Below are 17,574 nucleotides of genomic sequence, written 5' to 3'. Positions count from 1 at the left end.
TGTCCCAATGGTTGTCATTTAGAATGGAGTGCCACCTTGTGGCTGCATGGGGAATGATTCCACAACAGATTATTGCTGTACTCAAGCAGTAAGAAGCACAAGTACTCATCAACACGGGTTAGCATATTGACTTGAATGGGAGTTGATGGCGGATCGGGTGCGATAACCTGTTCCACTGCTTGATGAATTTTCCCCAGTTAGGTTTTGTATCCATGTCCAACGCTTCATGTACAAAACTTTGCGCCGAGTTTTGTACATGTGGCGCAAAAAGTTAAACGGCAGCGCACCTGGTGCCCTGTTTTTATGCAGACTGAATGGAGAAATAGGACACACCGGGCACATCATTTGATGCATCTGATTATAATCCGTGCACCCTGCGACTCCGCCCTTAGACAACCCCAAATTGAAATATAAACAAATACTGATACATTGACACAAACATATCGCTCTCCCCACCAATGACCCCAATGACCACAGTACACATACCCGGCAGGACTCCCTTTTTTATGACCGTCTACGTTTACAAACACCTTAAATAGAAATGGAACATACATTTAGCTAGATTTAACTAGAGTGGTCTCCACGTGGGAATATTGTCAAGTGCAGGGGGAGGGGGAGGGGGAGAGGGGAGAAACTCCAGTCCCCAAGGGTCATTAAGTGGCCAGGTATGAGGTATATCCCTGCTTCTGCACATGTGGCTCAATCAGTGGCCACCTGACAGCCACCTATGCTGAAGCACGGATATCCTTAAAACCTGACCTGTTGGTGGCCCTTGAGGACTGGAGTTGGGCCCCACTGGTCTGGAGTAAAGCTGCAGTTTGGTTTTACTTTCTCCTTTATTTTCTTCCAAATGTATCTTAACTATTCATTTTGTTATTTTTTTATCCCGATTAAAATCTTTATGAAAAACGCCCATCAGCTTCTCTATATCGGGGAAATACTGATGTGAAATATTTTTAAACACCCGGCTTTAAACACTACAAATTACATTCATAATGGTATGACTTAACTAGCACCCATCAAAAGCATCATCGTGGTCCATATTTACTAAGCAGTTTTCTGCTGTAAGGCGCTGGTAGACACCTTACAGACATGCCTGGGTGGGAGGTGTTCTATGGGTGTTCACCATGTGTTGCATACAGCCTGATGCAAGTTCCTTTTTTGTTTGTTTTTTTACATTTACACGTGCATAAAGCATCATAAATTAGCAATACAAAATTGTAGATTTGTATAGTTATTACAGGCATGAACACTTTCACTTTATTTCAATATGTGTAACTATATCAGACTGCAACTTTTATTTATCTAGACTAGAGCTAAAGCAGTCATGGATCAAAGTTGGAGTGGTCCTGAATGTTATCCATAAACGCTCCAAAAAACGGGTTTTTTTTTTTTTTTTTAAAATATCCTCGTCACCGCTGCAATTAATCAATATTTTTGCTATCTCACGGCACAGACACTTGGCAAGCTTCTCATTCCCAAGCCCTCACCTTGACAAAGGCAGTGTACACCCGCCGAAACGCTGGAATTTTGGCTTAATAAATTGCTATTATTAAGTCTGTGTGCCTGCATCTTCCTGATCACCAGTCATCTATTCTGGGACCTGTGGACCCCCACTGTTACAGTGCACTGGCAGCTAAGTAACCACTTAAACCCCTTAAATTGAGTGCCTGCATTACCTCCCAATATCATTCCCATGTAAACCCAGGATTTAAAACTGAAAAGCACTAAAGTCTCACCTGTTTGGAAGCAATGTTCCCAGGCTGGAGGCCCATCCCAGCCAAAGCATTTGCCAGTTCGACCGAATTTACTCCACAATGGAGCGCCACATTCGCTTCACAACGTTTATGGACATTAATTTTGCATACTACGGAGGAAAAACACCGCCAGCCATTAACGTTTCCATAATAACAGACAATGAAACAACCAGCATACCAAAGGGCACTGCAAACGTTTCTATTCTCTACAACTATGTTGCATTGGTGACTTTAAAAGAGTGATCAGCAAGGAAGAGATACCTGGGTGGGATACACCAGCAAAGCACAAAAAGTAGGCAAGGAGTTGGATTTCGGTCATCGCATCTTTCCCAACTCCAACTCTTTGAAATAACTAGCTCTCAAGCACTAACAATCTCCCCCTGTACCATGTTTCTACTCTTCCTTTACTTATAGAATGTAAGGTCCTAGAAGCAGGCCCTCCTCCTTATTGTACCCCACGTAGGTTAATGTTTGTCATGTAATTTCCAATTGCGTCTTCCGACTCCATTGTACTCCGCTGCAGGATACAGCACCATTCTAACATCAGAAATATACACGATACATTCTACTCTTGGAAATAGTAACAGAGGAGGGAGTGTGAGGATAGGGTATGATACCTTTGATGGGTCCAACAAGTAGTTGATATGTTACAAGCTTTCGAACCTCTCAGGGTCGTTCATCGGGTTACCCACCCTGAGAGGTTGCAAAGCGTGTAACATAACTTGTTGGTCCAATAAAATATATCACACCCCTACTCCCTCTTCCTCCTTTGTTACTACATGGAAGGACTAAAACAGGGGGGGGGGACTTGAGGACTGGAGTTAAGCATCCCTGGTTTAAAACAAATAATGATAATAATCATTAAAAAAATAATTGCAATAACAGTATTAATAAACTGTAATGACATACATAACGGATTATAAACTTTTATAACTAATAATTCAATAGTCCATTGTCCAAGTGTTTTATTTATTCGCACAGCACGTGAACCTGCTTCTTGCGATATTCCAGGGATATAATTCGAAGGGCTGAAGTTAGGTGTTCTACACGGAATACTTTTAACTTCTCAGTGCTCGTGCTAAAACACAAGCCTGCAAGCGTGAAAGCGATTACATTGCTCCATCTGACAAAATCCAAGAGGAAATGGGAGGGGAAGTGGAAGGAAAAAAAACACATTCAAATTGTAATAATTCCATAGGGAAAACGCTGATTTTGGCAAAAAAAAAAAAAAAAAAAACGTTTCCTCTGGAATTCTACAGCTGTTTTACATTCTCTGGAATAATAACTTTTTTTTATTTTATCAGTTAACGCACTTTCTGTAAATAGCAGCACAGAGGAAAGATTAGCCGAAGCTACCACTCACTGCCTAGAAACCTGGAAATAAAATAGATTGAAAGGAGATAGAAGCATCTTGGGGGATCAGCAAGAGACATTCAACGCCATCTCAAAATAGTCTTTATACTTTAGTACAGGGGGGCTCAACTTCAAGAGTCCCCCAACAGGTCAGTTTTTAAGGATATCTCAGCTTCAGCACAGGTGCCTCAATCAGTCACTGCTTCAGTATAAGTGCCTCAATCAGTGGCTCCGTCTGCCACTGATTGAGCCACTTGTGTTGAAACATGGATATCCTTAAAAACAGACCGGTTGGGGGAACAGGGGGGGGGGGTTGGGAGGGTGTTCTTGATCCCCCCTGCTTTAATATATTAGAGCCAAGGTTCAGAAAACACTTTGAATGTTACATTTTCCAAGCAACCAGCTACACATTGGCGTTTCCAGTATAAATACTTTTAAAATAACCTGCAAAAATATGTGGTCATGGAAAGATTAAGATACAGAGGTAAAAGAGGGGGGTAAACGAAGACGAGGTCTTACTTTTACACTGCAGTCCTTGCTTCACCAGCCCCCAGAGTAAAGATCCGCAATGGTCGCAAAAAGTGGGCACTTTGTAATTGCGGTAACGGAACTTGTGAGGTAAATTAATCCCGAATCGTTGTTCAAGTATCTGATCGGACAAAAGCAGGCACATGAGAAATTAACGACATGTATCTGCATCGATGTCCTACACAATCAACGCTGAAGCATATTCACGCAGGGGTCTGTCCCACGCAGCAGGCAACAATACATTTTACTTGAATACATTTCTTTTTTCTGCCGGTCTGTGTCATTCTAATCTTACACGTTAGAAGTGTTCTTACATTTTTTTTTTTTTATATATTTGACTGATGATGGCACCAAAACTATTAGTTTACACAAAACTACTACTACAGCTCAACCCCGTTATAACGCGATCCGTTACAACGCGAATCCGCTTATAACACGAAGCACGCGCGGCTCCCAATTTTCGGATTTATGAAGACTTTACAACACGATTATTGGTGTCTTAAATACTTTATTGTACAATGCATACAAATGTACATTATTTCTAACGTGATCCGCTTATAGCGCAATGTGATTCTTTGGACCCCAAACACAGCGTTATAAGGGGGTTGAGATATATAACAGGTTTGAAACAGGGGGTCTCCAGAGATACTTACCTCCATAGGTGGTGCCAGTATCTCTGCGGAGTTTAAAGGTCCAAGTCACGCGGGCCAATAGGAAGCTGCACCGGGTGACGTCGCGGCTTCCTATTGGTCCGTATGACATTTAAACACCGCCATTAGATTAAGGAACACAGTTTCTCTGCCTGCAGGGAAACCGGCACTGCTGCGGAGCTAAGTATCTCTGGAAGTGGGTGGTCCCCGGAGCTGAAATGAATGCAGTTCTGCTCCGGAGACCCCCTGCTTCCGTCCTGTAATAATAAAAAATATATATATCAAGTTTTGCTGCTTTATTTACAGACTGTAAAACATTTAAAAGCATTTCGTTTGGTACTGTGCATAGAGATGAAGTAAATGACGCTCATGGACTTGTGATATAAATACATAGGTAATCTGTAAGGTAGGAGCTACGTTTTGGTCCCAGCATGGACCTTCGTCAGGATTCAGACTGATAAAAAGTGAATCCAATAACAATAGATAGTGAAAAATTGGCACGCAAGGTTCAGGCAAGCTTACGGAAGATACCACTAGTGTAACATTGCTGGACACGGAGATGAAAAATAGGACAACCAGATCAAAGAAAAGTGGATACAAGATATCCCCATGTGTAGAGGAAAAGATATATTTAAAATAAAATAGAAATATAATTTATTCACACACACATTTGGGAGATGTTATTTTGGAAGGCAATGCTAAATTTACAGCTAGATTGCACACTTAATTAGATAAATCCAGTATTCTCTGGGTATATTTAACCAGACAATGTACTGCAGTGCAACATATAAAGCTCCACAAAGGTATATGTTATTAAGTAACAAGCAGCCATCGCGACATTCTTTTGGTTATATAGTATGGCCATAGTAGTTCGGTTCAAGCCTTTTGGTGCCATTGGTAGTTTAACCCTTTGGACGCCGGGGGGTGCGCTTTGGTTCCTTCGGCAAATCTCAGTCACGAGATCGTGGCGTGGCTCTATCCGCAAATGGAAGAGGAGTTCCATTTACCTGCGTGCCAGATCGCGTCCCAAGCTCCATAGCACAGCAGAACACGATCTCGCCTGGAAAACGGGTACACAAATGGGCCTGCAGTGACGACGTTATGGGGAACCCAGAGGGCTATGGACAGAACAATTCTAAACCCCAAAAAGAATAAGGATACAAATATATTGTAGCAAGGGGAAGTATACGACTGCTGTTGGGTACCGATGAAACGGTATGTTGCCAATATAAATGGCGATATCAACGCAAGGACCAAAGAGCGATTATAATTATAAAGCAGATCATAGCAATGGTCTACTGGCTGCGTAGTAGAACATCAATTACTGTTGCTAGGCATGTTTAATTTAATCACCCCTTTTTTGTCCTCCACACGTGGGGATGTCTCTTCCAATGTTTCATCTCCCGCCTGCAGCTTTTTGACACTAGCGGTTTCCTTAGAACACTCAGTTCCCGGGAATTTGGTGCCAATGTTTTGTTCTGCTCAGTGTCTGGGCTGCGGTATGATACATTGTACTCACTTTGAATCAGTCTGTGTTGGGACCGAAACACTGTGCTTACTTTACAATAGCCTTTTATTCTCATCACAAGTCCATGAGAGAGCCATAGGGTTGGGACCGAAACACTGTGCTTACTTTACAATAGCCTTTTATTCTCATCACAAGTCCATGAGAGAGCCATAGGGTATCTTTATCCTACACCAGTGATTATCTGGCTTGATGTGCACCCTTGCCAGGAAAACATGTGGTTAATGTGTGTGCTCATTATGTACCTTACTATTGCTTTCTATGGAGACATTTAAAGTATGTATGTACAGTATGTGTGCGAGTGTATGTATATACAGTATGTGTGTGAGTGTGTATATACAGTATATGTGTGTGTGTGAATGTGTATATATAGTATGTGTGTGTGTGTGTGTGTGTATATTCAGTATGTGTGTGTGTGTGAGTATATGCAGTGTGTGTGTGTGAGTGTGTATATACAGTATGTGTGTGTATATACAGTATGTGTGTGTATATACAGTATGTGTGTGTATATATACAGTATGTGTATGTACAGTGTGTCCGCACGCATGTGTGTGCGTGTATGTGCATGTATCTATGAGTGCGTGTACGTGTTTTTCAAAGAGGTGATGCATTCTCAGGTCTTCCAAAGTGTTTAAATGCATCGATACACACAATGATCGACATTTCGGTCAAAGCCGGGACAATTATCATTATCCTGGAAGACCTGAGAGTACATCGCCTCTTTAAAAGACTTCTGTTCTGATCGCACCCAGGCAATTGTGCTATGTAACCGGGAGTTGCACCTTCGATCCATCTATCTACAGTATCCATCCATCCATTTATCTATACACGAGCACGCACACACGTCTTGACAAAGGTTCAAATGTAAATTTGGAGCAAATAAACCTTTTTATTCATTTAAAGCAGAAAAAAAACATTTAGTAATGCGCAATTGAAATTGTTTTTTTTTAATTGAACCAGGCAGTCTCCGGAGTGGAAATTAACATATATATGCATGTGTGTGTGTGTGTGCGTGCGTGCGTGTATGTATGTGCGAGTGTGTATGTATGTATGTGTGAGTGTGTATGTAGGTATGTATGTGTGAGTATGTATGTTTGTGCGAGTATGTATGTGTGTGTGAGTATGTATGCATGCATGCGAATGTGTGTGTATGTGAATGTGTGTGAATATGTATGTGAATGTGTACATACACAAAATATGTGGTCTATATCTTTTTAAAGGCACCACTAGTGCACATATGCACGCACGCGTGTGCATGTGTGTGCGTGATCGTATATACGTGCGCCTGCATACGTATGCATGTATGTGTGCATACGGATGCATGTATGTGTGCATGTATGTATGGGTGCATGTATGCATGTATGTGTGCATGTATGCATGTATGTATGCATGTGTGTGTGCATGTATGCATGTATGTGTGCATGTATGCATGTCTGCGTGCATGCATGTATGTATGCGTGTGTATGTATGCGTGCATGTATGTATGTATGTGTATGCGTGCATGCAGATGCTTGCACGCGTGTGTGTATATACATACACACACAAAATATGTGATATATTTCTTTTTAAGGGCACCAATAGAGCTTTAAAATAATTATTTTTAAAGAACCAAAATCTCTATAATGCTACATTTTAAACTATTTATATTTATCATCAAAATCTCAGATTTCCCAAACTACTAATTCTAAAATCAACTCGGCCAAATATCAGTCCGTGCAGAGCGGACACTAGCTTCAAACTTCACCGATTTCAGAAACGGACTAACTAATATACTAAGGTCGGAAAAGAAAGTCCTCATGTTTCAAAACGACTTATTAAATATCAGTTCTGGTGAATGGTGGCTTCAAACAACAAGTCTTTTGCAAATGATTTATGTACCGCGTTGAAATGTGTATCGCTTCTAATACTGCATATGTTTGCTAAGAGCAAGCCACGGAGTTAAATCTTCATAAAAACCCATTTGTATATATTCTTGATGTATTATCTATAAATCTTGAGGGACTTTGTAGTATTTAGAAGGGCTCCTGTTCAGACTAAGCGGCAGGATGTGGTTCTGGAGGTAAATTGTAACACGCTGCAGCAAAAAACCCCACGATAATAGCAGTGCATGTTGAAGAGTTACACGGGATACGTCACCTTCTTTTCCACCTTGGCAGAGTTGTTCACGCAAGTGCAGGCTGTAACGATGAGCTGATGGCAGCGTTTATGTACAACACACGTGCACACTGAGAAATAAAACAAACGGGCGTTAGAGACGCATCACAACCATCACCTATTATGATCTGCACCAACTTCTGCCTGTCTTAATAAAAACAGACCACCAGAACTAGCACGTGTTTAGAAATGTTGTGTTTGAGTGTTAATAAGTTCATTCTGTACTGCCACAAGGGCTTACAGTACAGTGAATGCCAACATTTTGCAGGTCTTCTGGGAGCCAAGTTACATTGCCAAAAGCACGAGGTGCTTGCAGCTTAATTAAGCTGCAAGTGCATTTGAAATAATGCCATTTTAATGCTTATTCGTGCTTTTTTTCCCCAGCACTGTTACTTATGACTACAGAGGTTCAACTACTATTTTATAGATCACTTTCAACAGTGAATTTGTATGCGTGGAAGGGGCTGTAAGTATTGTGGGAGTATATTTTCATTATAATCATATTGACCCAGTCGCAGATCTACTGCCGCTTCAGCCACAACAGGGCCCACGACTTTTAGGCACCCATCCTCCCAGGCGCGGGAACGGCGTTCTGGCCCTTACTTTAGCAGATCGTTCGTAGAAAAATGAAGATCAAGGATGAAAAGATTATAGGGTGAATTATTTCACACTGACAATTTTTCGGATGCTTGTAAAAGTAAATGCATCTTTAAAGAAGAAATGTTCGTAATGGCTGCACAGCTCAGCTAGTTATAGAGTTTCACTTTACCTTGGCACTGGTAACCCTGCTTCCCGAACACTCCCCTGTTCCAAACAAGATATAAATGCAGTCAGTCAGCGAAATCATATCAGCTACAACCGCCCATTAATCATGTTAGCTAGAACCTCCCATTAATCGTGTTAGCTAGAACCTCCCATTAATCCTGTTAGCTAGAACCTCCCATTAATCCTGTTAGCTAGAACCACCCATTAATCATGTTAGCTAGAACCGCCCATTAATCCTGTCAGCTAGAACCTCCCATTAATCCTGTCAGCTAGAACCTCCCATTAATCGTGTCAGCTAGAACCTCCCATTAATCGTGTTAGCTAGAACCTCCCATTAATCATGTTAGCTAGAACCTCCCATTAATCGTGTCAGCTAGAACCTCCCATTAATCCTGTCAGCTAGAACCTCCCATTAATCGTGTTAGCTAGAACCTCCCATTAATCGTGTTAGCTAGAACCTCCCATTAATCATGTTAGCTAGAACCGCCCATTAATCATGTTAGCTAGAACCTCCCATTAATCGTGTTCGCTAGAACCTCCCATTAATCATGTTAGCTAGAACCGCCCATTAATCATGTTAGCTAGAACCTCCCATTAATCGTGTCAGCTAGAACCTCCCATTAATCCTGTCAGCTAGAACCTCCCATTAATCATGTCAGCTAGAACCTCCCATTAATCCTGTCAGCTAGAACCTCCCATTAATCCTGTTAGCTAGAACCTCCCATTATTCATGTTAGCTAGAACCGCCCATTAATCATGTTAGCTAGAACCTCCCATTAATCCTGTTAGCTAGAACCTCCCATTAATCATGTTAGCTAGAACCTCCCATTAATCCTGTTAGCTAGAACCTCCCATTAATCCTGTTAGCTAGAACCTCCCATTAATCCTGTTAGCTAGAACCTCCCATTAATCGTGTTAGCTAGAACCGCCCATTAATCATGTCAGCTAGAACCTCCCATTAATCCTGTTAGCTAGAACCTCCCATTAATCGTGTTAGCTAGAACCTCCCATTAAACATGTCAACCAGGACGTCCTTTTAAACATGTAAGCTAAAACCTTCCATTAAACTCGTTAACGAAGACCACCATACAAGCGAAAAAAGGCATAGGTTTACAATTTCAGAAGTATAGAATAATGTGTGGGCTGCTGCGTATCGTCCAACTCAAGTTAGTTTGCAAGTGCAAATCTGTGTATCGCTGTATACACCATTGTACCTGGGCCTTTGTGTATTCATGTGAGTTTACTCTGTGTGCAATAGTATGTAATAGTGCCATTGTGCAGTGGGGTTACACAGTATTGGGTGCTTGCATTAGGCACCAGCAGCTATAGATAACATAGCATCACTAAGCCCTTCTTTGCTAAAGAGGCCAGTTATACGTTGGTTTGCAATGCATTTCTCTTCCCTTCTGGCAATAAATTGTTTCTTATATATGTAACCCCTTCCCTCCTGGTGTAAGTTACGAAAAGTATATTAGGAGTTAACAGTAGAGTAAATTAATCTCCACCCAGTGGTGGCAAGCAGACTGTGTCACAAGAGGTATAAAGGAGAGGAGCATAGGATTCTGGGGGAGAGTTCCAGCATGGAAGCAGAAGAGAAGCATCAGAGATTAGAGATAGGGAAGATGACCCCCAAAGTATACCTTAGGTCAGATCCTCCTTGTAATGTGTTTCAGACAGGGACAGTGCCCTAGCAGTTAGGATCCTTTAGTATGGCCATATGAAGTAAGCGCATGTCCCAAGAAGGGGAATGCAGACATGCGTCAGTGGGCCAAACCCATCTTAAATGCTCTGATCCAGCACTTTCCAAAAGACAAGCTTATTTTCCACCCCCCCCCCCAATACTTTCTTTTCAGTAAAATACCAAATAAAAAAAATCTCTCTTACCAGATAAAATCTCTGCAGTGAGAGCAGTATGTGGGTTGCCGGAGATAGGTTGCCATAAACTTGTGCCCATTCACCTGGTGTACCCTTCTTCTCATGGCCCGCTGGCGCTTCCGAGTAAAATGTCTTAGAATTTTTCCATCCCGGAGGGTACCTCCAAATTAAAAATGAAAAAAAAAAAGTTACAGTCCAGTTAAGGGTAAAGTTTCACGGTTCTCTTGTAAGTGGTTTGCCATGTGTAGCACTTTTGCTGCCAGGGTCAACATATTTTATTTATCAATCTCAATCTTCTACATCGACCACGTACTCACAAATGTAACGTTGGACTGTGGAAGGGAAACAACACAAAGTGGCATTACATAAAACAGAAAGGAAGACGATTTAGCGAAAGGAAATTAAATGTCTTCCAAGATTCAGGTCATGGACCAATAAATATGATAAATAGTAATACTGGACACTATTGTAGATACTCTAGCCCAGAAAAAGCATCAGTTTGCCTTTTCCTCTATTACTCTACAGCTAACATTATAATCCATGTCCTTATCCTTTCCTGTCGGGACTACTGCAACCTTCCGGCAACCGAGATGAAATAGGGCCTACTGACAAGTATTTATTAAAGTATCATTACAGTTAGAGTAAAGCCAACACACCTTATATATGCCAGTACAAATAGATACATTTCTGGCTAAAGCAAACTCAACGCATCTGAATGTATTACGCCATGTTGACTTTCGATGATGTGGAAACTGTTGTCAACATTTTAAACAACACTGAAAACATCCAAGATCATAGCGTTTCTGTTGTCTCCATTAGACATATTTAAAAGGGATTCACAAAAATATTCATAGCAAATATAACTACATACATACTAAACCATGTATGTGAACCGCAAGTATGAGGCGACTGTGTGCAGGTTTAACGCCATTTCTTTGGTCAGAACACAGGAAATGTAAGCGGGGCAGTAAGTTTAAACGTTTGTTCAAAGCACCAACACCTCCCCCGGAGTGTAACAAAGTGAAACCTCTGTTTCCAATGTTACAATCCGTTTACCATTACCACCGACTCAAATATCCTCCTCGTCATTCAGATACAATTATTGCAATTTTGTAGTCGCTGCATTTCTTCCATACTCAGAGAATCAGACTAACTATTTACTATGTAATGTGGGGCATTAAAAACATTTGACGGAATAACCCTCCAATAATTTGCAATCAGTCCCCAACTAAAGCAGCATTTGTGATGGTAATTTCTTGTGATGGTAATTTGTGATGGTAATTTGTTCTGCGGATTTAGGTTTCTGTGACATATGGGTTAATACATCAAAATATAATAAATGGTTGAGTGCTTTTACTTTGCAGCAACTTCAGTGTATGTTGCCATGTGAGACAGAATCATCATCTTTTTCAATCTCGGTATACACCTTTACAAATTAACTTTTGCCGGAGGGACGACTGCGCCAGTGTGCCACGGCCCCTTCACCACATGGCGATCGCGTGTCCCTGGCATCACTTATGGAAACATCAATTACGTGAACGGAAGAGGTGCAAGTCCTCCTCTTCAGTTTCCCTGAGTGCCAGATCGCGTTCTGCGCCCCCACAGCATCCCCCCTGGAAAACAAGCTTAAAAAGTCCATGAGGTATCCACTACATATCACGGGACCACTGGAGTCCCAGACACTTTGCCTATTTAACGTGATTTTAAACTAAATTAAAGCCGATTTGTCAGAACGCAGCACTCACTAAAGCAAACAACGTGATGTAACCAGGTTTTACTCCGTTAAAAAGCATGGCATTATTTTAAATGATACGCAAATGCGTTTAAGTGATCATGCTAGATTCATTAAGCTCTGTTAAGGTTAACACCGGAATAGTATGAATTGCAATTTAGGTCATAAGTTATACCCAACTCAGGTGTTCCTTCCATTCACAGCCTGAAGTAGGGCTTTTGTTGGGAGAGGAGTGAGAGGGGTATAGAGAAAGGAATTAGGAGGGGGCCCATTGACATACAATACCCTGTATCTCCAAATAGATGAACCTACACTAAACTGGCTGGAATGGGTACTGGAGAGCCCATTAAAGCAGGGGGGCACAAACCTTTTTCCCTGCGCCCCCCTGCTGGATGTCCTCCTCTCCGCGTGCACCCCTTACTCATCCTCCTTACCTTGATTCCCAGCGTCTGATCGTCATGACGTCACAGCAACGTGACGGCACATGATGCTGCGTTGCCATGGCGACGTGTCTCCAAATGCCGACTGAATCAAGGTAAGAATTGTTTACAGAGGCCCTGCAGCTCCCCTAGCACTTAATTTAAGTGCCTCTGGGAAGCGCGCGGGGCCTCGGTAAACGCTGCGCCCCCAGTCGGTAATCTCGCGCCCCCTGTTTGCGCACCACTGCATTAAAGTCTCATACCACTACTTTTATTTTGGGTCCATGTGATGACTGGCCTTTACTTCGGGGAAGTTCATTTAAGGGTGTTTGAGGTTTAGCGGGGTATAGAGAGCAAGTCACCAATACATGCCAAGTAGCTGAACTGAACGCATGTACGTTAGGTGCCTTCAGCAAACTTCTCCGGTTTAATGTTACTGGTTTCTACACCGCTTTTGTTTTGAAATCTCTGCTTACATTTTTTGTCCTAACACGTGGGGTCCATCTTAAACAAGTTCTCACATAAACATGTCATAAATCATTCACACACTAAGTGCTTTTTCGCCATGTTTAAAAGCATTGGCTTTTCTTTGCTGTGATTAAACACCGGGCCCAACTTTTAGTTACACTTCCTTAACTCTTTCGCTGCTGCAGGAGAGCTCAACCAGCGCCGGTTTAAATAAAACCACAATATGTTGGAGAACTTTCGTACGGTCGCCAGGTGTCCAGTATTGAACTGGACACTGTCTAGTAAAAAATTAGAGGTAATATTGGACGTATTACCTCTCCGGACATAGTGACCTGACCGGCTTGGGGGGGCCGTGGATTTCCCCGAGCAGGGAGAGAGCAGGGCTGCTGTTAGGGGTCTGGGCAGCTTCCTCCATCCCGATTGGCTACATTACCCAGCAGCAGCCAATCAGGAAGAGGTGTCAGGAGCTTGGGGTGTGGCCAAGGAGAGGAGGAAACAGCATGGAGAGGTGAGGTGTGTGTGTTTCTCGAGGGCACATCGACCACTGTGTCCAGTATTTTTGGAGAAGCCACCTCGAACCATATGGAGAAGCAGTAGGGGGGGCTTATCTACACAAGAAAACTGTGTATCTATTATAAAAGTTAATGTGCAACCTATGTGACCTGTGTGCCGTCCCAGCGAAACAAGGGCATTCGGGAGCTTCACACTTCCAACGCTGCTGCAGAAAAGAGTGACTGAATGACCTCTAACCAAAACAATGGCACAACCTTGGTTTCCAGCCGCTTCTACAATCATGCCACATAATCTCTTACCTTCTATAAAGCTGCCAATGAGGGTTATCACAACAAACACTTTGCCTTCTGGCTCCAACTCCAACTGCAACAACAAAATAAAACAGAACACAATTTACACACTCATCTCATGTATAATTTAGAAATAGGGATTCTGGTTATCGAGTTTTAACCCAATAACACCACCGATAAAAAAAAACATTTTCTATCGAGTTACATCTCCTGGAGCAGCTCAGCCACAGGTGGGAGATGAAGGAAACGAAAAATAGAAAGCGCACTGAAACACCAAATTCAAATAGGATGTACAGGCATACCCCGGTTTAAGGACACTCACTTTAAGTACACTCGCGAGTAAGTACATATCGCCCAATAGGCAAACGGCAGCTCACGCATGCGCCTGTCATCACGTCCTGAACAGCAATACCGATCCCTACCTGTACCGGAGCTGTGCGCAAGCAGGGAGATTACAGAGCCTGTTACAAATGTGTTATTTACATCGGTTATGCACGTATATGACGATTGCAGTACAGTACATGCATCGATAAGTGGGAAAAGGCAGTGCTTCACTTTAAGTACATTTTCGCTTTACATACATGCTCCGGTCCCATTGCGTACGTTAATGCGGGGTATGCCTGTATGTCTAATTTTTTTTCCATTGCCATCAATGATGAATGTAGATTTTTTTTTACAAAATGAAAAATAGAATAAACACTGAAAAAAATCTATAAAATAAACATTAAAAACTAGAAAAATCGAATAAACACTGAATCTAGAAAGAAAAAAAAATACACCAACAACTGGAATCCTTTATAATAATCCACATTGTAAGACAAGATTACTGCATTGCCTCACATCATCGATAGATAAGTAATGAATATTTTACCAGTCCGATTGTTTTGTACCTTGTACAGAGAGCGGTGTGCGCGATACCGGCTCGTCTGTCACTGAAGATATACTATGTGCAGATGTAACACAAGTCAATTCATTCTCACCTTGGATTCTGTGTGTTAATATGAAGAGGTCGGTCTTTTCACCCATGTCTACGTGCTACACAAGTTAGGTACAGTACATACAGAAGCACCTTCACTGACTTTATATAGTACCTTTTATCAAACCTACAAATAGAGCAAGAAAAGAAACACAAGGCTTCCCAAGAAAGGGCAGAAAAGACAAAAAAATATATGGTTTACAATACTTGTAAATAATATTAGGGAGAAGGAGCGGCTCAGTGAGTAAAGACACTGACTGGTGCTGAGTGTGAAGCAGGGGAACTTGGTTCAATTCCCGGTGTCGGCTCCTTGTGACCTTGGGCAAGTCACCTTATCTCCCTGTGCCTCAGGGACCAAAAAAAATCATAAATTGTACGCTCCATGGGGCAGGTACCTGTGCCTGCAAAAGGTCTCTGTAAAGCTCTACGTAAAAAACTAGCAGCGCTATACAAGAACAAGTTATTATTATTACTTGACTTAATTATTTTACTTTTATAAAAACAAATACAAGCATGAAGAACTGAGAAAATATTAATCGGAATTACTTCAACACCAGAGGTGGCAGGATACCAATGTGAGTTAAAATACATATAAATGTTCTCCAGAGTGCTTTTTTTAATTTAAATTCTTGTATAAGGAATATTTTGCAAATGAAAGAAACTAAATCAAAATAAATACATGCAAGCGATACAATACAGGCGACATTCCCCATGGTCTAGGACAGGGGTGTGCGCGATCTTTTTTCTTTGCGCCCCCCTTCCCGCTCTCCCCCCCCCCCCCCCCGGCATTGGCGGAGTCATTTGATGTCGCATTGCCATGGCAACGCATTGCCATTTGACGCCGCGTTGTCACGGCGACGCGACGCCAGAAGCCGCCGGAGAGTAGGTAAGAGGCATACAGAGAACAATATCCAGGCACACGGACTCAAGCAAAGATAACACTTTATTGCAACCAGAAAACCAACGTTTCGACTTCCACGCAGTCTTTATCAAGGTGAGGGCTGACTGCGTGGCAGTCGAAACGTTGGTTTTGATTGCAATAAATGGTTATCTTTGCTTGAGTCCGTGTGCCTGGATATCCTCCTATTGTTCTAGGATTCCCTGGGAACAGCAGGACTTCCCCGACCCCCGCGAGCACCGGCAGCGTTTCGCTTTTTGAAGATTAATGAGACGTCTGCCTGCAGAACGCTGCCTTTTGTAGGAGGCAGTTGCAGAGGCCTGCGCTCTCCCCCGGCATGTCATTTAAATGTACGGGGGGGAAGAGCGCGGAGCTTCTGTAAGCACCACGCCTCCTCCCACCCCCCCCAGAAAATCTTGCGCCCCCCAGTTTGTACACTCCAAGTCTAGGACATCTAGCCGCCGGCAACTAGCCGCTGCTATTCAGCTAAAGACCAGCCGCAAAGGTAAGCACCTAATCTTATCCTAAAACCCTTATCCTTAACCCCCTACCCTAAAACCCCCCAAATTACCCTAAAACCCCAAATCTGACCGCTAACCTTACCCCAAAACCCCTAATAAACGCCAATGCTAACTTAGCGGCGGCTTATATGGCTGCGTCAAGATGTCCGATCCTGACATTACCGGGGCCTCAGGGTAATAAACGTCCCATTTCACACGGCGCATGTTACCTTCGTTATGCGATTGGACTTTTCTCTAACCGTCGGCTTTGCATGAACCCCCCACACCCCGCCCCATGATAACATGTATACAAACCGGTTTTGTGACTTCATGATCTTCATTCCTAATATTTAAATGCGAGTGCCGGGTATCGCACATGCCTACATAACGAGGGGAATCACAATAATCCTGCAGCAGACAGGCAGCGCTGCATGGTGTACACAGTAAGGACTGGACGTGCGCTGTGGTCACAAGCTGCCGCGAGCATTCTGCAGCGGAAAGCTCCTCACTATCAAAGGAGCAACCCAAGCCATATTTATTGTTATCACATAGGATTGAAGTAGGGGGTTTCCGGGTTTACCTCCGAAGGGGGTACCGGTATCTGCCGCAAATGTAAAGCTCCCGCATCACGTCGGCCAATAGGAAGCTGCACCGGATGATGTCACAGTTTCCTATTGGCGCACAGGACATGGAAGCTTTGGGGGGAAAAAAAGAGTGTCCATTATGTGAACTCCCGCTGCTAACGAGACAGAGCGGCTATCAGCACCCTACTACGGGCGTATCTCCGGAAGCCGGGGGTCCCCAGAGAAATAAATGAATGGGGTTCAGCTCCGGAGTCCCCCCTTCTTCAATCCGGAGTAAAGAAATAAGAAAAAAAAAGCTAGCTAGCTTGGATCGAGTCTTTAGAACACCAATACTCAGCCAGAGGGGCCAAAATACTGCGCTGCATACCGTGCGTCAGGGAAAATGCTGAATGATCTCATAACACTTGGATTGCACGCCCTTTGGGGCAATGTCTCCTTTTGCCTTATGTGGTCTTTTACTTGTTGCACATATTCCCATCGCTTGTCATTTATTAAGCTTCTATTGTAATGTTGCAAAGTGCTGCGTGCATTGTCAGCACTCCATAAATAAAATTATACATTCATTGTTATTCCTTTACAAACCAAGT

The 17,574-nt window shown here is 42.7% G+C and overlaps 1 protein-coding gene across 1 annotated transcript in view; it reads right to left on the bottom strand.

Moving 5' to 3' along the window:
* PRKCH (protein kinase C eta) overlaps nt 1-17,574 on the bottom strand; it is a 116,779-nt gene that overhangs the window by 54,147 nt on the left and 45,058 nt on the right. The window contains exons 2-7 of the mRNA XM_075614839.1: nt 14,039-14,102; nt 10,617-10,767; nt 8,737-8,771; nt 7,950-8,038; nt 3,630-3,759; nt 1,740-1,867 (exon numbers count right to left, since the gene is read on the bottom strand). Coding sequence (XP_075470954.1) covers nt 1,740-1,867; nt 3,630-3,759; nt 7,950-8,038; nt 8,737-8,771; nt 10,617-10,767; nt 14,039-14,102 — 597 coding nt within the window. The remainder of the gene's footprint in view (nt 1-1,739; nt 1,868-3,629; nt 3,760-7,949; nt 8,039-8,736; nt 8,772-10,616; nt 10,768-14,038; nt 14,103-17,574) is intronic.

The sequence above is a fragment of the Ascaphus truei genome, chromosome 9, assembly GCF_040206685.1.
Source record: "Ascaphus truei isolate aAscTru1 chromosome 9, aAscTru1.hap1, whole genome shotgun sequence".
Taxonomy (NCBI): Eukaryota; Metazoa; Chordata; class Amphibia; order Anura; family Ascaphidae; genus Ascaphus; species Ascaphus truei.
This window is presented reverse-complemented; position numbering and strand designations above follow the sequence as displayed.